General features: G+C 44.5%; 1 protein-coding gene across 29 annotated transcripts in view; it reads left to right on the forward strand.

Moving 5' to 3' along the window:
- Positions 1 to 22,409, forward strand: part of RBFOX1 (RNA binding fox-1 homolog 1) — a 1,463,300-nt gene that overhangs the window by 1,317,581 nt on the left and 123,310 nt on the right. For 27 of the 29 annotated variants that reach the window (XM_059693106.1, XM_059693100.1, XM_059693122.1 and 24 more), the window contains 2 exons: positions 14,188 to 14,331; positions 20,886 to 20,939. In XM_059693106.1, coding sequence (XP_059549089.1) covers positions 14,188 to 14,331; positions 20,886 to 20,939 — 198 coding nt within the window. The remainder of the gene's footprint in view (positions 1 to 14,187; positions 14,332 to 20,885; positions 20,940 to 22,409) is intronic. The other 2 variants (XM_059693095.1, XM_059693123.1) reach the window with 1 other exon arrangement.

The raw sequence follows: 22,409 nt of genomic DNA on the forward strand, positions 1-22,409 counted from the left end.
TGTCTAAAAGGAGAGTCCGGAGCATTGAGGACCACCCTCAAAGACATGGGACTCTGGGCAATGGTGGAAGAGGATGGGACAGCTGGTCACTACTCCAGGTACCCCAGCATGTGGATACCTCAGGCTCCACCACATCCACAGAAGCCACCGGGCAGAAGGGCTCCCGCACAAATGAGAGAGAAAGCAGAGACACTTGCTTCCCACCACCAGGAAGACTCTCGAGTCATTGGGCATCCTCTGCTGCCTCGGTCCCTTTGTCCCTTCTCCCAACCCTCAGCCCCAGAAGAACAAGACCCAGAAGGGACGAAGGAAGATGGTCCCATCCATGGGCTTCTTCCCACAGACACTGAGAGGGCTGGCATGGTGGGGGTGAGGGGCAGGAGGTGTCCCCCACCCACCACAGGCCCGTCAGGTTGCAGGTCTGTAGCACAAGGAAGAGAGTTGGAATCTTACCGACTTTGGAAGCTTTAAAATGAACCAGGCTGAGATCAGTTCCAGCTTAAATTCATCACCGATTTTCTGCAACCAAATTATGCTCTCAGCAGTTTTCTCAGGCCTGGAAAATTAGCATAATGTGTAGATTTTTCCATTTGGTTAAATTAAATCTTGCGTGATAGGTTAGGAGGGAAAGTCTTTGAGCTAGATGGAGTTGAGGATTCACTATAAAATATTAACATTTTCTTTCTTTTTAAATTGATGATCAAGTGGGTCTTGATCTGGGGTAGGGGGTTAAAGAAAACCAGGGGCTAAGGTGGGGTGTGGAGCTAGCTGCAGGAGTGTCACTGCTGAGCAGCAAGAGTGGGGTGCCCGCAAGAGTGGGGTGCCCGCAAGAATGGGGTGCCTGCGAGGGTGGCCAGAAACGGTTGCATCTTCTTTAGATGTCATGAAGGAATTAGACTCAGGAAACTGCAATGCCACACTCTCAACCATCCCGCCACACTGCCTGCCATCTTCTGACTGAGCATCCTGAAAAAGCTCCTAAAGGTAGCCCCTATGAACCTCAGTTATTTTATCATAAAATGGGGACAGATAATAGAATCTTCCTCTGAGTCACAGGTGATGCAATAGAATATCATACCTGCAAAGGGCTTGACAGAGTGCTAATTATTCAATTAATGTTTATGAAGTGGCCACCAGGCGTACTAGATGTTGATCATTGTCATAATTATGGGTCAGGAAGGGCACTTACCTGCAGTGACTTATTTGGGGTAGGTGCTAATAATTGTAATCCCTTTTCCCTAGATGAAGGGACTGAGGCCCAGAGAGGTTAAGTAACTTCCTCCAGGTCACACAGCTAGAAAGTGGTAAAGAGCCAAAATCCCAACCCACATAGTTTGGTTCCAGAATCTGTAAATGTTTATTGTTATTACCAGTAGTGATTTCCAACTCCTTATTCCTAGAACTAAAAACTAAATCTTTGAATGTGAAATAATGAAAGAGCATTTTATAGAGCCTTATTATTCTCCTCTCTGATAAGCAAACACCCATCCCCAAGCCCACCTGCTATATTCCCAGGGACTGATCGATAGTAGATGCTCAATACATATATTTTGAATGATTGAATAGAGAACATGCGGCTTCCAGCCTAGTGAAACCCCTGTCCCTCAGCGGTTCTCAACCTGTGGGTCTCGAACAATGAAAATACATCCTGCATATTAGATTATGATTCATAACAGTAGCAAAATTACAGTTATGAAGTAGTAACGAAAATAATTTTATGGTTGGGGGTCACCACAACATGAGGAACTGTATTAAAGGGTCACGGCATTAGGAAGGTTGAGAACCACTGCTAGGACAAAGCACCTTTCCTTAGTCCCAATTTCCTTAGTTTGAAAGTTTGCTTCAGTGACACTGCCGTGGACTGAATGCTTGTGGCCCCATCCCCCAAATTCATGTGGTGAAGCCCTAATCTCAAGGTGATGGTGTTTAGAGGTGCAGAGTTTGGGAAGTAATCAGGGTTAGCTAAGGTAATGAGGGCGGGATGCTCACGATGGGATTAGCAACCCTGTAAGAAGAAGAATGAAGAGAACCCATTCTCCCTCCACCATGTGAGAACACAGTGAGAAGGTAGCAAGGCAGAACGCGAGCTCTCACCAGGAAGCGAATATGCAGACACCTTGATCTTGCACTTCCCAGCCTTCAGAACAGTGAGAAATAGATGGCTGTGGTTTAAGCCAGCCAGTCTATGATATGTTATTATAGCAGCCCGAGCAGACTAATACAGACACCTTAGCAGTTCATCTCCTTTACTGATGTGTTCAACACGTGGCCCCTTGCATGCTCATCCTATATATTTAAAGAGTACAAAGTATAACCAGGGGATTTATCAGGGCTTCTGTGCCCAGCAGCCTTATTCCTGTCTGAGGAATCTTCGTCATTCCAGCAGGGCCTTGAATTCATTTGAGTGGAGGGAAATGGGATGTTTTCTTAAAGCTGTGTCACCTGGCTGCGGAATCAGCCCCTTGGAGCGAGGAAGGAGGCATTAACTCCATCCAAACTGTGTGATTAACTTATTTGTGTGCCTACGGAGCTAAAATGAAAACGCAGGAAGCTGGGTGCATCTGCATGAGCCCCGTTTTGTAGCCGGATTGCGGGCAAACCCGAGACGTGGGTTTTAATTCACATTCCCTGGGCTTACCGTTATTATTATTTTTCATGGAAAAATAACTTTGCACAATCTTGCTCCATTTTCCGTGGAGAGTGTGCAATATTGTCTGATGCAGGGGATGAGGTTGATTTAGTATGCATGATTTGCTCCACCTCCCCCCACCCGTTTCTTCGGTTCTTTGTACACACTCAATATAGTTACATTTTTTGCTTAGAACATATATATTTTCCCCCTGAACTTTTCTCGATTGCTTTTTTTATCAGGTTTACAAATCAAATCAAATAGGTATATTGCAGAGCTCTGTGATATTATTTTCTGAGCTTATAGTACAATGTATTGAATTATGCCGGTCCATGCTTCGCTCCTGCTATTCTCTGCAGATTGAGAGAGAGGGACTGTGGGCCCCGCAAATTCACTTGGCGCCCGGCATTACGGGCTAAATCAAGACCGCCATTCAGGCTGCAAGAAGAGACCGAGCAAGTGTTCGTTACACAAATCAATTTGGTCCAAAGTTCATCGCAGTGGGTACTCAACCATCGCTCACATCGTATTGTCAGCTTAATCAAATAATGCCTCAAAGACACTCACAGCTTTTCTTGCGGAGAAAATCGGTGGAAGAGGGAGAAGCAGCTGGCACTTCAAAAGTACACTTTTTATTTATCACTAGTAAGGGCTTTGTGCATGGAGAGAATTAAGCCTGTGGGAGAGGGAAGATCCTGAATATTCAGTAGGCTGACGGGGGAAACTGTGCTACATTAGCATTGCTTCTTGGGTGTTGGGTAAAACCCAAGATGCTGGGGTAAAGAGTTGCTGAGTCGCTGCTATGTAGCTCAATAAAAGGCTTTGAAAATGCATTCAGGTCTGGCCAGCGTGGCTCAGTGATTGAGCGTTGACCTATGAACCAGGAGGTCACAGTTTGATTCCTGGTCAGGGCACATGACCAGGTTGTGGGCTTGATCCCAGTGTGGGGCCTGCAGGAGGCAGCCAATCAATGGTTCTCGCTCATCATTGATGTTTCTGTCTCCCTCTCCCTCTCCCTTCCTCTCTGAAATCAATAAAAATATATTGTTAAAAGGAATATATTGTATAGTGTGTCTTTGGGATGGCCATATTCTAGTAGGACAGACAGATAAGTAAAGTGATAATTTTTAAAAATCGGTGGTTAATAAGGGTTCAACAGAGGTGAACACAGGTCTGTGGGAGCTCCAAGGAGGCATCTGAAGCAGTCTGGTTTGGTTAATTTTTCGTTGGTTGATTGTAATAGGGTCCTATTCACAAAGCTTATTCTGGCTCAGCCCAGACCTAGAGCACAGGTGGTTAGAATGTCAGTGAATCTTATTCCTCTGTAAGAGAGCTTTGCACTTGCCTCCTAGAGCTGGGCTGTTTGGACCTTCCAGAGATTCTTCACCTTGACCCTGAAAAGAGTCCAAGGCATGGAGTTACACATCCTAGGTTCAATCCTGGCTCTGCCATCTTTTTGCTGTGTGAATTTGGACAGGTCACCTAACCTCTCTGAGCTTCAGCTTTCCAAATGGTTAAGGTAATTCAGTGGGATAAGGTATGAAAAATACCCAGCAAGATGCCTGGCTCACAGTAAGACCTCAGCACAATTTTATTTTCAATCCCCTGCCCCAGACCTGTTAGGCGGTTCCACACTGAGCTGATAAGCTGTCAGTGGATGGTGGTATTCAGTATCAAATGTTTCAACTCAGAGTAGGGGAGGGGCAAATGCCTCCCACAGCAGTGTGCTTATCCAGGGGCCCATGCCTATGCATCCTCTAGGGAATTTGCAAACTTCCTGAAATTCTATGCAAAATTCAGAAGTATGTGCATTTCCCCCCCAGGGAGTGGTCCACAGCTTTCATAAAATCCTCAGTGTGTCCATGAGCACAGAAGTAGGTTAAGAAATTATCTACAGGCTAAAAAGAAATACCACCAATGACAATAATAACAAGAATAACCATAGCAACAAGTCGCAGCTGCCACGGGTAGAACCAACCGCATGACAGGCCCAGGCCTATATACCTGCTGTATGTTATCTTCATTCTCACAACACATGCAAGGAAGTTATATCCCACACTGCTATCATCATCATCATCATCATCACTTACTCTTAAGGTAGAGTTAACTCCCAAATAATCATATTCCTCATTTTGAAGCGCCCTATCACCATGGCCAAGGGGAGACCTTCCTTTCTTCCCTTTTCTTTACTTTCTTCCCTTTTAAACCCATTCTCCACTCCCATCTCCCCCTGTCCCCCCCCAAGACACCACCCCTGTAAAGGGACAACGGCCGTCAGAACTTCCTGAACTGATGAAAACGTTGCTCTGTACCTATGCTTTCTAATGAGGGCATGAGGGTGTGTGTTCACTTCCTGTCGCTGTCACAACAAATTGCCACATCTTAGTGACTCACACAATGCAAGTGTGGTGCCTGACAGTTCCGCATGGCAGAGGTCATGCATGAGCCTCCCCAGGCCAAGTCCAAGGCGCTTTCAGGCTTACATTTATCGCTGTAGCCTCTGCACAGGACCCCTTCCTTTGTGTGTATGGCTCCCAGAGGCTGTCCTGTTTTTTGCTTCATGGTCCTCTGCTTCTTCCAACTCCGAAGCCAGCATGGGTGGTTTGAGTCTTTCTCATGTCATATCTCTCCCACCCTGGCTGCCGTCTCCCTCCCTCTTCCACTTGCCAAGACCCTGTGACTCCGCTGGGCCCACTCGGTAATGCAGGATCAGCTCCCTACTTCCAGGGCAGTTGATTAACCACTCAGTGCCATCTGCAACCTGAATCCCCTTTGTCCTGCAGAGTAACACATCCCAGGTTCCGCAGATTAGGGCATTGGCATTGCTAAGGGCCCTTATTCTGCATGCCACAGGCATCTTTTGAGCCCTTGACATATGGCTGGTGTGGATATTTGATTTGATTCCACTGTAATTTAAATTTAAACACTGATACTTAATTCAGTTATGAGACACCTCTTAAGTTTTTAAGTATGTTGTGAAAAATCTTGAAATTTCACTGTCAATTTTTCAAACCCTAAATGTAATGTCCATTTGGAGATGATGAGCCATAAGTGCAAGTTATACTCAAGATTTCGAGGACTTGGCACAAAATAAATAAATAAATAAGGATGTAAAGTATTGTTTATATTGATTACATATTGAAATAATATTTTTGATAAATTGATTCAAGTAAATATATTCTTAAAATTAACTCCACATGTTTCTTTTTACTATTTTAAAACATGGCTTCTAGAACTTTTTATTTCTTTATTTTGTTTTTTCCTTTTTATTGAATTTATTAAGGTGACACTAGTTAACAAAATTATACAGGTTCCAGTTACACAATTCAACAACACATCATCTGTACACTGAATTGTGTGTTCACCACCCAAGTCCAGGCTCTGCCCATCACCATTTATCCCCTCTCAATAGCTTCTAGAAAATTTTAAATTGCAGATGTTCCTCCCTTTTTATTTTATTGGCTAGGGTTGCTCTCAAGTGTTGATCAATTATCCTTGAACTTTATCCAGTGCTGTGTTGTGATTACATGCGTTTTTAATTTTCATCATGGAGGGGAGAAAAAATAGTTTTCTCTCTACCTTTTTAGGTTCTCACATGAGATCACACCCACCCCCACAAATAACAGAAGTTTACTAAGATGCATGCCTCCTCCGTACATGGGAGTTACCTAGGAAAACTGAGCAATCCTCAAAATTGCCCAAACTACCACCTTAAACACAATCTCCAACTATAGACTAAAGATGTTGAGGGGCGGGCACCTATGGGAGGTTATGGGGAAAGCACCTTAAACAAGGGTAAGGCTGTTATACAGATTTAAGTCAGGCCTTCTCCACTGATAGAAAGTTCTTGTAACTTAGGGTCATGCTCCCTTCTGGCCCAGGAGACCCTTCCAAATGCAGATTCCCCTGATACATGTAAATGTCCCTCACTCTGCTTTCAGAGCTTCTCCTGTGTCTGTTTTCTCAAAAATAATCAGCTCAAAATGATCCTTACAGAGGTGTATTTCAGGGTGGCATAATTTGCTTTTCATCATCAAACATAATTTGACACAATTCTTGTTTTATTTCTAATCATTGCCCCTCCACCCCCACACTCAACATGGTGCTTCCACATCTCTAATTTCTCTCTGAATTCTAATTTGTGCTGACAACTCGACCACGTGTCACTCCTCCATCCTTGTGACGGTCACCGACAGTGCTACCAGGAACCTGAACCACACACACTCTGTGATGGGAATCTTTGATCCCTGCTTGCAGCTGAGGAACCTGGAGCTCAGAAGGGTTTAAGGAGCTGGGCTAGCAAGTGACAGAACTGGAGTGTAACTCAGAGATGCTTCCACTCCGGATACCTGGTGGGTCATCCCAGGAGGTGGCAGGCAGGCGAACTCAGCATGTCTACACCGGCTGAGAGAGAGGACGCCGCGGGGCGGGGCCAGGCCTGGAAGGCGCATACTTCTACACAACTATGCCTGTTCTCTCCGACAGTCATCCCTGGATTGGTCGATATCAAAATCCAATTTCACTGGGATTAGCCTGGGGATGCTCAGAGCTATTCATTGAATTAGGAACGATTATAGCAGAGGGAGCCCCTCGGTTCTTTATTAAGGTCTTTGTGGAAGCACTAAGTGATCTGCAGGAGATTAAAGCGCCAGTGGTGTTTTCTTAACATTTATAACCTACGCCGATGTCCGGGGAGTTTGTTTATTAGGACAAATTCTGTGGCACACGTCCCGCCTCCTAATGGGGGCCTTTGAACTGGGCCAGAGCCCCAGCTTGGCTTTGCCGTCCTGAGGAGCTTATTCGGGAAACTCCTCCAAGTGCTGCCAAGAAACCCACCTCTGGAGGTTAATGGACGACCCTTCCTTGGAGGGTCCTGCAACCTGCCCTGCGTGATGGGCAGGCTGCATCTCAAGTCCTCTGCATCCACCACCTTGGGAATAAAGAGCACCAGCTGGTGGTTATTGATACTCTTACAAATAATAATGATCGCCTGCCAGCATGGGTCAGTGGTTGCGCGTTGATCTGTGAACCAGGGGGTCACGGTTCGATTCCCGGTCAGGGCACATGCCCCATTGTGGGCTTGATCCCCAGTGTGGGGTGTGCAGGAGGCAGCTGGTCAATGATTCTCTCTCATCACTAATGTTTCTATCTGTCTCACCCTCTCCCTTCCTGTCTGAAACCAGTAAAACAATATATTTTTTTTAAAATAATGATAATGCCCCCTGATGATGCATAGGGCTTAATGGTCCCAAAGCCTTTGATGCCATTACCACACTCCAAATGGTCCCAGACAGATGAAACTTTACTCTATGCATGTGTAAGGAGGCCCGGAGACATGAAGTCAGCAGCCCTGTAGCTCAGTCAGAGCAAAGCCAAGCCTGTTTATTTACCCCTCAGATATTTACTTGAGAACTTACCATGTACTCTAGGTCAGCGGATTCCATTGGTGCAATTTTGTCCCTTCCCCCCTCCCTGCAAGGGACATTTGAACCTCAGAAGATATTTTTAGTTGTTCCTGCTCAGGAGTGTGGCATCGGCACTGTGGCTGGAGGCCAGATGTTTCTGAAATCCTCCAGGGCACAGGAGAGCCCCCATCAAAGAATCCAACAGCCCGCGGTGCCACCCGTTCAGTCCCCGAGACACTCTGCTCAGCGCGGGGTGGGGGGTGGGGGGGACAGTGGACATGCCCACAGTCCACCCTCCTGGAGTTCACCTTCTGGTGGGAAGACAGCCACTGTACAGATTTGCAGAAGCGCATGCCATGGAGGTAGGAAGGTGGGGGAAATCGGTGAGCGAGGAGAGCCCGCCAAGGTGCTGATGCAGCTGCCTCAGGTCACGCGGCCACAGGCGACCTCCAGTGGGGGATGTCTGAGCAGAGACTGGCCTCTGACCTTCTCCTCTCCCAACCCTGCTTAGAGGAGCATTTCCAATTCAGCTGGGTCCCACTCTAGAGCCAAAATTGACTTTTAAAAGTCAGACACAGGTCAATCAAGGGTTCTTCCTTCAGAAACGGATTTTCACTAAGTCTGACATGGAGCAGCCTTGGGGAAGGCACCTGGAAACCAGGGGGTCCCTGCCTTTCAGAAATACACATTCTACACCATCGGTCCCCTGAACACGTTTCTTAGCTCTTTCACAGTATTTTCTTTTTATCCTTAGAAAGTTCACTCCATGTCTTTGCCATAAGATTCAACAAGCTTCATAGGAAGCTGCGATGGCTTAACCCCGTGGTCGGCAAACTGTGGCTCATGAGCCACATGAGGCTCTTAAGCCTTAGGAGTACCCTAATTACGTTAATAATAATGTACCTACCTATATAGTTTAAGTTTAAAAAATTTGGCTCTCAAAGGAAATTTCAATCATTGTACTGTTGATATTTGGCTCTGTTGACTAATGAGCTTGCTGACCACGGTTTAACCAGCCGTGGGCAAACTATGGCCTGCGGGCCAGATCCTGCCCGTTTGAAATGAATAAAACTATTGAAAAAAAAAGACCGTACCCTTTTATGTAATGATGTTTACTTTGAATTTATATTAGTTCACACACACACTCCATCCATGCTTTTGTTCCGGCCCTCCGGTCCAGTTTAAGAACCCATTGTGGCCCTCGAGTCAAAAAGTTTGCCCACCCCTGGCTTAACCCATCTGTGGGATGTGTGGTGCTGGACTCAGGGAACCTGCAGACACGCCCTGGTCCTTAGAGGGTGTTGATGGTTTGGGAGGCCGGGGGAGGGCTTCTCAGCCCAGCATCCTTGCATCCAGGTGCGGAGAGGCAGTCTGCCTTACGAGCCTGGGCTGGTGAAGGGAAGAATCAGGCCTCCTGTCCACTTTGGGAACTCATTAAAGTGGCCAGTGTGACAGATGGGAGCCTGGGGTAGCGCTGGCAGGAACGGACATTCCCTTCTCCTCTTTTGGACCTGGTTTGAGGCCAGCCCCTTGGACAGCCTCGTGCTGCCTAATGTGGTTTGAAGTACACTCACTCCTTGATAACAGCAACTCACTGTACATCCACCCGGCGCTTGTTTATAGGGCGCTAGCGGGTTTAATGGAGGCTTTAAAAAAGACGTCCATGTCCTGGTTTAATAGTGGCTTTCAAAGTATATCTCCGTGTCCTGACCTTCGTAAACCTGTGAATGTGACCTTATTTGGGAAAAGAGTCTTTGTAGATGTGATTAAGGATCTCGAGACGAGATCATTCTGGACTTAGGGGGAGCTCTAAATCTAGTGACCACTGTCCTTATAAGAAGAAAAAGGCAAAGGGAGAGTCGCGTCTCAGACACATGGAGGGAAGAAGGCCATGTGACCTTGAAGACAGACATTGGTTGGAGAGATGCAGTCAGGAGACATCAGAAGTGAGAGAGGCGAGAAAGGGTTCCCTCCTGGAGCCCCGGGAGGGGTGTGGCCCTAAGGCAACCTCTTTGTAGAGTTCTGGCCCCACAGCTTGAGAGAAGAAATGTCTGTTGCTTTAAGCCAGCAAGTGTGTGGTCATTTTTTAGGAGACTAACAGAGGGGTGTGAGTATGTTTTCCCTGCAAGTTCTCAGGAAAAGGGACAGAGGAAACTCACACCCAATATTCTCAATATGAGAGTCGGTAGGGCTCACTCCCGCAGGTCTACCCCCGAAATGGGAGACTGTGTAGTGACTGTTGCCTTCCCATTGCATTTGATCCTCACTGCAGTCTAGTCCTTTGTGTTAAAGCGCACTGCATAACCAGACATGCTCAGTCTGAAAAAAATTTTTTTTCCTGTTTTTCTTTTTCAACCTCTGGATTCCGACATCCTTTCAAGTCCATTCACCCACAATGTCTGAGACCCTTTTTTATTTTACATGTTATCTTTAAAAATTACTATTAACACACAGGTATTCCTACATAACAATTTTGGGGCATTTGTATATATACGCACGCTACAAAATGATTAATTGAGCGTTGTATGTTTTTATCAAAGGAAACAACACAAAGATTTCTCCAAAGTCCTGTTTGACTAAAGATGATTAATTTTAATTTTCACATGAGCAGCGTAATGCTATTAATCATTTAATATGTTTAATCATAATCTCTGTAATTCCTAATTAGGTTTATTAAGCTGAAACATCCAGCAGTTATGCACAAATCCAAATCTAAGTTTCCTTCTTGGTAGGAGGCTATGGGTAGGAGCTCATTGCAATTTGCATTTGAACAGCAACTTCTAACAGGAGCGGAAAAGTTGACAGGATGTTTCAATCTCAGCTGCCACCTCTGCAAACTTAAGAGTACTAAGATCCTTGGCCACTCCGAAAAGTGGCAATCCCATGATTCAAGGACATGTTCACCTTGTGGACATGTAACCAAATCTCACCACGAGAGGAGAAAACATGGATCCTGTTTTTGTTTGGGTATCAATATTTTTCTTCCATGATTATTTGATGGTGCACTCCTTCATTCTTTGTTTATTCATACACTCATCTTCCATTCACCCCTTCAGTCAGTGAGTCAGCCGGCCATTACACAGGCATTTGCCATGTATCTACCGCGGCTCATGTGCTGGTCATGTCACCCTGCTATGATCTTTATGTGGCTCTTCAGAGCTTGTAGGGTGAAGTGTATACTCTTGCTCACAGGGTCATCCATGATCCAGCCTCTACCTGTCTGCAGTGTACTCTCCTGTGCCTCCTTCATACTCGCCCCCTCTGGCCAGGGCCAGTGAGTTCCACATGCACTTCCTGAATCTCTGTGTCTTTGCATAAGCCAGTGGTTCTCAACCTTCCTAATGTCGTGACCCTTTAATACAGTTCCTCATGTTGTAGTGACCCCCAACCATAAAATTATTTTCCTTGCTACTTCATAACTGTAATTTTGCTACAGTTATGATTCGTAATGTAAATATCTGATATGCAGGATGTATTTTCATTGTTACAAATTGAGCATAATTAAAGCATAGTGATTAATCGCAAAAACAATATGTAATTATATATGTGTTTCCCAATGGTCTTAGGCGACCCCTGTGAAAGGGTCGTTCAACCCCCAAAGGGGTTGCGACCCACAGGTTGAGAACCGCTGGCATAAGCTTTGCCACCTGCTGTCACAGGGCCAGTCCCCGTCACCTCTTCTCTTAGGCATCCCCCACTTCAGACTTAACCTGCAGAACTGGTAGGCCTTGCGGAACCTCCAACAGTGTTGTGTGCCCCTGATTTAAGTTTACTTGGTCTCCTGGGATTTGCTCTCCTCCCAGCATTTAACAATGATATTACAGATGACTCTTTCTAACTCTTTGCCTAGTACTAAAATGGGAACTGCATTTTCAGACCAACTTCCGTGTCTAGTGTATACTAGTTGCTCAGTAAAGAGGTGTTTCATAAGCAAATGAGGACCTTTCTTCTTTGTTTCCTGAGAGGATCTCTTTACATCTCTCATTGGATATTTTTTTTAAAAATCATCATTCTAAAAAAACGCATTACATTTTATTTATTGACTGTACACCATGAACCAAGAACTCTGCCAAGCAGGCATACGTTATTGTGTTCAATCTTCACAGAACCATTTAAGGTATGCGGTATTCTTACTGTTCATTTTCCAGACTAGAAAACTGTTACCATCCTCCTCCTTACTCACTCCAAAAGCATATGCATAATTGTTGTTGCCATCATAACATTGCACTTGGGAGTGGACAAAGTCATCTGGTAGGGGGCTTTGGATATGAAACCAACTTGCAAAGTAGTGTGCCAATCACCTGGCGGTCTTGACTTCAAACTGCAATTCAGGATGTATAGGATGGAGAATAATGAAATAATAAATGAAATCTGCCAGTTAATACAAGAGTTGACAAGAAAGCCACTAATTATGCTCACGTTATTTTGGCATATATCTATTTCACTTTGTAAAATTGTCTTTATTATTTTACAGCTGGCTGCTGCAGTGATAGGTTTTGTCTCAATTATATGCCACTAAATTGCGCGTAAGTAGGTGAGGACGATTCCTTGATCATAATTTGATGAGCTTCCACATAGGTTTTTCCATCTTGGCCTCAGAGAAGCAGGTATCTGACGTGGATGGCATCTACTGCCACCTGCAGGCAGTATGTGCTAATTGCAGGGAAAGTATCTAAAAATGAAGCACCTCTGAAATGTTGAAACTTTAGAACTCAGAGTATGGGCATGGCTACAATGATACCAAATGTTACTGTGACTTTTCTCCTAAGTTCCCGTTTATATAAGGGTGTCAGTGTAATAGCATGTGATGCAGGCTTTTATTTGGGAGGGGTGAAATGGGAGGCAGGTGAGCTATGCTAATAATGTGACATTGTCCACACCAACTTAATGCAACGTTCTGCAGTGATGGAGCGGTTCTGTGTCTGCTTGCCCCATATGGAAGCCACTAGCCACATGTGGTTACTGAGCACTTGAAATGTGGCTAGTGTGACTTAGGAGCTGAATTTTATATTGTATTTAATTTGTTTACATTTAAATCGTTATATGGGGTAAACTATTATGGACAACACTAGCCTACACAAACAAGAAACAAAAGTTCAGCCCTAATCGGTTTGGCTCAGTGGATAGAGCGTCGGCCTGTGGACTGAAGGGTCCCAGGTTCGATTCCGGTCAAGAGTATGTACCTTGGTTGCGGGCACATCCCCAGTAGGAGGTGTGCAGGAGGCAGCTGATCGATGTTTCTCTCTCATTGGTGTTTCTAACTCTCTATCCCTCTCCCTTCCACTCTGTAAAAAATCAATTAAAATATATTTTTAAAATAAAGAAACAAAAGTTCAAACCATAAAGTAAAATAAAATAATTTAATTCAATCAGCTAGCTATTTGGACTGCAGAACACCAAATGGCCTTTTCAAATGTTTTAGTATATATACTAATATTTTATCTGCACAACCTCAACAATTATGTAGCTATATCCTAAGATTTCGAACAGCCTTGAGTAAGGGATCCACCTTCTCCTGCCTTTATGAGTCCTATCCCCTTCCTGATGACACTGTTCTCTGACAGCCTGTTAAAATTCCCTTTAGTGCTTTTCTCCTTTTGTCAGCTCCATATTTATTTATTTATTTATTTATTTATTTTTATTTATTTATTTTTGTTGTTAATCCTCACCCAAGGATATTTTCCATTGATTTTTAGAGGGAGTGGAAAGGAGGGGGAGAGACACATAAAGAGAAACATTGATGTGAAAAAGACACATGATTGGTTGCCACCCACACACGCCTGGACCAGCCTGCAACCGAGGTACGTGCCCCTGATGGAATTGAACCCTCCACTCTTCAGTCCTTGGGCCGACACTCTCTATCCACCGAGCCAAACCAGCTCCGGCCCATATTTATGTATTAATGCGGCAGTCTCCCCCCGGGGAAATATGGGGTGTTTGCTTTGCTCACTGTTAAACCCCACCTCTAGGTCCACGATGGGCACTCAGAGTTCAGTAAACTTTTGTTGCAAGAATGAAAACCACTCAGCAGTTCCTCCCTGCCTTTATTCCTTTGCTCTGGCATTTTCCTACCATGTAGGGGATGCAAACGCATTTTGGGAAGGAGCATTTGGGTCCACTCAGAGCCTCTTTGCTTTGCTCTCGTTCTTTTAGCAGACAGATGACGCAGCGCCGACGGATGGCCAGCCCCAGACACAACCTTCTGAAAATACAGAAAACAAGTCCCAGCCCAAGCGCCTGCACGTCTCCAACATCCCCTTCCGCTTCCGCGACCCGGACCTCCGACAAATGTTTGGCGTAAGTACCGCCTTTCTCCCCTGCGGTGCCTGCTCAGGGGCCAGAGCCCTGCCCTCCATGTAAGTTCTTGCTATTTATAATACGACGTGAGACTTTTAAAAGGGAGGATTTTAGGTCCTATTTTGTGGGTATATGGTGGTTAGGCTGTTTATATGATTTTAGTATAAATTTCTTCGCCTGTGTCCACCATGTTTCCGTTTTGCCAGATGGTCTCTTACTAATTAGTAACTGAAATATCAAGTGGAAAATTAACTCTCAGATAAATACACTGCTGAAACAAGCCTATTGGTGATCTCAAATTGAGGGGCCCAAACCCCATGTCATGACTGAAAAATAAACATCATGTTTCATCTTGGTTCTTCTCTCGAAGGCAGTTGCCAGATTGTCATGACGAATTCAGGCACACCTCACCCTTTCCCAGGCACTGTGTATTGAGAGGCCTGATGCAGCTGTAGAGAATAACCAGTTCTAAAGCTTCGTTAAAAGACAAAACAGAACAAAAGCTAGGGGCTTCTCAGTCTGCCTTACATCCTGCAGTGTGCACCCTCCTGGAACCCGTGGTGAGGGTTCAGAGGTCCCTATTGTGGTGATGGATGTGCCAATGACAGCGTGGCCCCCGCACGATGGTGAAATGCAGACAGAAGTCACACCCACCCAGAGAAAAGAAACGATAGGGCTGCTTCCTCGCGGGGCATCATGACCCGGACAGTATTTCTGGACAATATCTGCCCTGTCCACCTTGGGAACGGATGAACTTGGCATTTCCTTGGGCTCAGTCTCGCCAAAGGACAAAGCTACCGTGGGCTTGGATACTATTCAAGCCCAACCCGAATGCCTAGTTCTGGGCAAAGTAGCTCTTATTGCCCATGTGGGAAGGGAGCTCTGGCTCACGGTCCTGTGACTGTGGGATCTGCGTGCACCTTTCATTCCTTGAACATGCACGATGTTTATCAAGTGCGCGTTTGACACAGACACGGACCAGGCATCCTAACATTGAAGACACCCAGACTTGAAACCTGACATTTCAGAGGAAAAGGTCAGCTCCTGCACTTTCATCTCTCTCATTTGGTAATAACCTTGAGTTGAGCCCTCTCTGACTGTTGCAGAGCAGAGATACCCTCGGGCACTTTCGGGTCAAAGATGACTTTGAAAAGTGCAGAGCATTCAACGTGAAAGTGGAGGTTAAGTGTGTAAAGCAGCCAGGCCAGGTCTGAGTGACAGGAAGCCAGGGGCATCAGATTCCTTTGGCCACAGCAGGTGAGGAAGCCGTCTTGCTCTTCGGCCCATCATTACTCATCAGGTGTCCCTGGGATGTTGGCTTTGAACTCGGTCCTCCAGGTGGCCATCCGGTGCTCCCTCACGGTGTCGCTCATTGCAGCACACCCAGTTCCCACCCCCTGAAGGTGCTCTTTACTCCCTGGTCTTCTGGGTTATCTTGAAAGTTCCTGGAGAACGACACTGCTAAGTTGGAGAGGCATTCACAATACCCACAGCTAGAACTCCCGAAGAAGGGATCCTATGTGTGTGAATATATGAACCTCTTACCCTTACAGGGGTAGCAGGGCAGGTGGCATGGAGCAAAGTCTTGGTGTATTCATTTATTAACTTATAAACCAAGAGATCCATCGTACTACCAGTTGTCAAACCTTGATGGAAATCGACTGGTTTCATAGCCACTTTTTGTAAAAGTCAACATTGTCAAGCAACTAGCAAGATGTCAATCTGACAAGATGATAGATACACTTACTGTTTATGCATTAAGAAAACACAGCGTACATTCAGTAATATTAAAATGCATTTTGCTTATCACACACAGCATCTGTGTCCATTTAGAAAAGTAGGCAAGATTTTTGTTATGGGATTCATCCATAAAGAATTATTGCATACATATGGATTCTGGGACTCTGCTGTAAATCGGAGGCCTCCTTGTTTTACAACCATCATTCTGAAGAAATGGAATTTTAACACTAAAAAAAAAAATACCAACAACAAAAACTTTTATCTTTCCTAGCCAAACGTTGGTGGTGGCAAACCTATTCCGGTTATCTGATACATTTAGTGACATGAATCCCTTTGGAAGACACCTGAAACAGTCTGATTGGCTTCCCAATTTTGATCCCAGTTTGGTATTTTCCAGGGCACATGGACATGAGACACCTTCTCTCCTTTCGGTGGAATATTTTGTCTTTGTCCCTTCACTTTGGCAGGAGCTACAGTGCGGATAGTGATGGAGGAAAACTCTCACAAGGCCTCTGAGCTTTTCCCCCTTGTCTCTTTTCCTCAGTGTGGCCAGGGGAGATTCAGACTCCAAACACAACAAGACAAAAAAGCAGCCTCCTTTCTCAAACTGCGGACAACCTGGCCATGTTCATAACTTCATCATTCAGTCCTGAAGTTTGCAACCGCTGTGGGCCTAATGGTGACCACAAATGTCTCGCATTTTTTTATTATTATTTTTAATTTGTGGCTCCAGTGCCTCCTTATTGCCATTCTGGTTTTCTTTTCTTCCACATGCACTTCATATTCTGCACTTTCTCCTCTTTTGGAGGCATGTGTTTCCGTGTTTGTCATGAACTCTTCTAGCTCATTATAGATAGATTTCCCTTTCTATTTGAGATGGAGCATTCCTGGGCCTAGCTACTGTGTGGCCACATTATCCAAAGTAGAAGTCCTCTTAAAGCACCAGCAGGGGTGTGAGTGAATGGCTCGAATATGTGATCAGGACCTCGGTTCGGGATGATTCACTGGAAGGAATCATTGGTCCTGGCCTGGCTCCATTCTTCTTGAGCTCTGTCCTCATTTCAGACATCATCCATGAGCCTGTACTTCCTCTACATTGAGTTCTTGATGATCCCATTAAAGAAATGTATGGACTTCCACACATTAATTATAATATCTTGCTCCTGAATATGAAACTTAATTTAACCTAATATTCAAATGTTAAGCATCTCTGGGTTTGGGAAGAGAGAAGTGATTATACTCTATCCAGATCACGGATACAACTCATTCCATCATAGAATTATTTTCAGAAACAGCTGCTCAGTGAGTTCAGGTTTCAAATTTGCACAGGACACTTGATGTCACAGCCTTGCTTTGGTTATCAAAAGACAGACTCACTTGGGCATGCACACGATCTACTGAAGTCTCTCTTTATGGTCACCAAGAAGCAGATCCCATGACTTTCAGAGCACGCAAAAGCAGCTTTCATGATCACCTCTGCAGCAATAATATAGAGTGAGAGAGATGCTTGCACTTTCAGTGTTGACAGGAATTCCATCCACTGCGATATTATAAGTAGTGAAGCTGATTTCTTGGGCATGGCAGGGTGCCTCCTCGGTCTGCATTCTAAGCATGAAGCTGACCCCAAGAAAACTCAGAGGATGCCTCTCCTTAGCCTCTCTGTACACTTGTTGAACTAACCTTTACTTTCATGTTTCATGCTGTATCCATTGACCATCTTGCACAGTTTCTCAGAGAAATATTATTTGATCTGAGAATGTTCTACAAATGCCTGCGACAGATTTGCCCATGTGCGTGCCTATAAGTGCCTGGATTTCCTTCTGGATGCAGCCATCCAGGCACCTTGTGTGGATTCCGAGACGTTGTTGAACGCCACCCAACATTGGTGTTGAGCAAACAAATGCTAGTTATGTCTGCGAATGAGTCGTGTCTGTTTAAACTGAAAATGTGCCAGCTGTGTTTACATCATTAGTACCAACTTCCCAATTAAACTGTTGATACTATAAATATAGTACACAACTGTCTCAGCCGTGGGGCTGACATCAGCATTCTTCTCCAGGCTCCTTTCCTTGGCTCTGAGAATCATCAGCCCCAGGGTAGCCGCCAAAGAGGCAACCAGTTGAGACCATTTCGGGGCATATGGTGTCATCGTTTTATTTGGGGAAAGACACGTGCTAAGAGTACTTCTCCTTTGATTCTTTCTCCAGGAGATCTTATTTTAAGGAAGTGTTTGTGTGTTGACTGCTGAGAGGATGTTCCGTAGCTGACGTTTGCTTCATGGTTTGGAAAGAAGTTCTTTTCAAGCTTCCCTGTCCATCAGTGCGAGTGCTTTCGGGCCCTTCTGTCCGAAATACACATAATAGCATCTGTGTGGACTGACTTTTCTAAGTTTAGGTCAAAGTTACTGCTTCTGAGGCGCTCACCCAGCTGGAGGATTTCTTAGCTAGGAGATTAAGTTCACCTTTCAATGGCAAACCCTTCGCTTCCAAATCTGAAAGTTTTCTTTTTCTGTTTTTAATGATTTTCTTTGCCCAAATCTAGGGCACTCAGAATGCTCTGTAGAAGAGTATTCTCTTGACCGAAAGACTGAGCGTCCAGAAACGGCAGGGTGAGTTAGCCGCATGCTTCTTGGTGCTTCCGTTGTACGGGCAGACCTCATTTATTGCACTTCGCCACATTGAGCTTTGCAGATAGGGCATTGTTTTTATAAATTGAAGGTCAGACCCTCCACCAGCAAAAAGATTACGACTTGTAGAATGCTCAGATGATAGCATTTTTTTGCCAATAAAGTATTTAATTAGGATATGTACATTTCTTAGACATAAACACTATTGCACACTTAATAGGCTACAGTATAGTGTAAATGTAACTTTTATATGCACTGGGAAACACAGAAATTTGTGACTTGTGTTATTGCTATGTTTGCTTTATTGCCGAGGTCTGGAACTGAACCTGTACATGCTAGCATCCTTCCATCTCCTCTCTTAGTTGAGCCTTGTCTTCTTGATGCCTTCCTGTCCTTCTATCCTTTGGGAAGTAGAGAAGTGCTTGTGTTCAACAAGAAAAATTCCACTCTATGATGTCCTTCCTGGGTACATATTCTGAGCAATGGGCATATTTCAAAGGCACAGGATGACATAGCTTTGGGTTTCTTTTTCTTGTAGTTAAGAACTATTTTCATTTCAAGGTTTTGAGCTATTTATATTGCTATAGTGGAGTGGCCTAGAGTATGCATATGTTTTTCTGTCTTTCCCAGTAAGGTAGGATAGTTTGTATGCTTCAGTGGACAGCCTCTGTATGTTCTGAATATTTTATTTTTCTTGAATGTTGGTAGAACCCTCTTGACACTCGCTCTCAGGGCCTCCCAGCATCCTATGCAGATGCTCCTGGTCAGGCAGGTTGTCCTCAGTAATTTGTGTTCAGCTGGTTCCTTCCCTGTCTTACTCCTCCCTCCAAACCACTCTGTTCCCTGCTGCATAGAGGCTGCTCCATGCTTTCCACGCAGGGGAGAGACAGAATGCAGAGTCTCCTATGGTAATAAACAATGCAATAAAAACCAAGGCTGCAGAAGCAAGTGAAACAATAGGAATGCTTAAAATAAAGGGTAAAGAGATAGAAACATGACTTTATGGTCTCCTGTTTATTTTTAATAACATGAACATTTGCCCTCCTTCTGCATCAGGGTAAAATTTCCATCTTCTTTTTCCCTGGGCCATGTAGCCTGCTTGTATGCCACCCTCTCCCACCTGCTCTCAAAAGTCGCCCACTCGACTCCATGTGAGTGAAGAAAACTGACAGGATTCCAAGGTCAAGGAAAAGGGTTTTGGAGCATCAGATGCTTCTGGTGTCAGGGTGCACATTTCTTTTTGTCTTTAAAGTGTGAATCAAGAATTGCTTGACATCTTTCTCATGAGGACTAGGAGCTTTAGCAAATGAATAAAAAAAAATACAAGATATGCTAGTCGAATTTGAAGTTTAGATAACAAGTATTGCATTAAGAATAAGTGTATCCCCAGTATTATTATTTTCAGGGCATAGTTATTTTGGAAGACTTGAAATTTAAATCTACGTAGGCACCTGTATTATACATGACTGTCCAATTTATTTGTCATCTGAAGTTCTGTTCCTAGACTTGAATACGTGGAATCACCTCCGCTTTTTATAGAGCACATTCATGCTAATTGTCTAAGATATGTTTATTTGTTTAACAACATGGAGAATCATCTGGAGAGAAGTACATTTCAGCCCGAGGTCTAATCACAATTGTGCTGGCGTGTGGATTCTGACGGGCGTCGGGGTAGTGGATCTTGATTTTATCTGTTTATACTTTACTTGTCTTACATGGCCTGGCTGTTTTATGGGGGCTTGGGATCAAAATCCTCAACCTCATATTCCGCTTGGACATTTTACTACCCAAATCCCACTTCTTCAGGGTTTTTCTCCTGTGATTAGTGGAGTGGCCTAGAAGGGCCGGCAGATACATTAGCCATGTTTAATCTTCGCTGCTCAGTGCCTGGGAAAGCCATCCTGCACACATAAAGAAAGGAAAATAGAATTAACCTCTTGATTACCTACTTTGTACCAGGCAGGCCCCTACTCCGCTCTCCCACTCTGTGAGGCATGGAAATAACATGTGTGCTTGTTTTTTCTCTTGGTTCAAGGGCACTGTTTAATGACAGCACAGAATAAAATGCAATATCCTTGTATATTAAAAAAGAACAGAAGATTCTGACGTGGGGTACCATTACCAATGTGCATAATATGATTTCCTCCATTTTTCCTCTTGCTTATAAAATATTTTTATTTCTTTGCAGCAATTTGGTAAAATCTTAGATGTTGAAATTATTTTTAATGAGCGAGGCTCCAAGGTAAGCAACTTAATTCACTTTAGAATCGTTTAGCTTATTGTAAAATGCTTGTTATGAATAATGGGAAACAACTGCACTGTTTTAATCAGCACGTGGTGAAAATACCCTTCATGGGGAATTCCTTTCAAGACCACTTCCGGTTTCCAAAATCGTGGGGAAATGCATTGGGTTCAGTTTTAAACATAGGAGGGGGTCATTTAGAACGGCTGTTTTAGATCTGTCTATCTATTTTAGATCAAGTTTCCAGAGGAAAATTACCCATGCTTAAAAAAATAATGTTGTTGGTACATTTTTGTTTTTCAGTGATAATTATGTTCTTTATATTAAAAAGTGAGTTGATAGTCTCATGAGCAGGTAAATATGTGATTATTCTGTATTAATAAAGTGCAGTTATTTTCCTGGGTTGTAGGGGAGAAAAATTCGTATACACCAACCTTTTGAATCTAGTTTTATTCATTTGTGTGCTTTTTACCAGTTCACATTTTGCAATTTGCCGCTGCTTTGATTTTGTTTTTTCTAGGAAACCAAATTTTAAGTGGATTTTCCTAGAGCGCACAGTATTCATAAAAATCTGTGGTTATATGAATAGGCTCCAGCACTTTCAAAGTGGAAATATGTTGGGATAGAAAAATAAAGGCCGGATTCTTCCGAAGCATCCCCTGTTCAGGGGTCACCTGCGTGTGGTCCCCCAGCTGGCACCTCAGCATCACCTGGGAGCTGACAAGAAATGCAAATTCTCGAGCTCCAAACCCGATCTAGTGAGTCAGAAACTCCGAAAGCGGGGCCCAGCCATCTGTGCTTTAATAAACCTCCCAGGCCTATCATTAACGTCACAAACGCCGAGTGTTCTTGTTTTAGGCAAATGCCAACACTTCCTCTGAAGGCGCAGCGCCCTCTGCCCACTGGTGTTTTGTGGGTGCGAACGTGTCCTCCTTCCACCGGCACCCACAGGGAACTCAGGAACCCCGTCAGAGTCTCCTGGAGGGAAACAGCGCCCTCAGCCTAGCAGTAGAGACCGAGGGGGAACGGGAAGATGCTGTAAGAGCAGCATATTGACCTCAGCAGCCACACGGGAAACACATGCAGTAACTGGGCTGTTTCCAGACAAACCACCCACAGGGCCTCAGGGAGCTTAAGCTCCCTTCTCCTCCCCTCCGCTGACTGTGAAAGTGGGGGTTGAAAGAACATGCTTACAATTGACAGTAGCTAAGCATGTAAACAGCCCATCAGTAGACGTGTGGGTAAAAAGCTGTGATGCATGTACACATGGAATACCATGCAGCAGTGAAAAAGAAGGATCTCTTACCCCTTGAGAGAGCATGGAGGGACCTGGAGAGTATTTTGCTGAGTGAAATAAGCCAGTCAGAGAAAGACAAGTATCACATGATCTCATTCATATGTGGAGTCTAATGACCAAAATAAACTGATGCATAAAATAGATCCAGAGGCAGAAGCTTAGAACAGACTTTG

This window comes from Myotis daubentonii, chromosome 4, assembly GCF_963259705.1.
Source record: "Myotis daubentonii chromosome 4, mMyoDau2.1, whole genome shotgun sequence".
Classification (NCBI taxonomy): Eukaryota; Metazoa; Chordata; class Mammalia; order Chiroptera; family Vespertilionidae; genus Myotis; species Myotis daubentonii.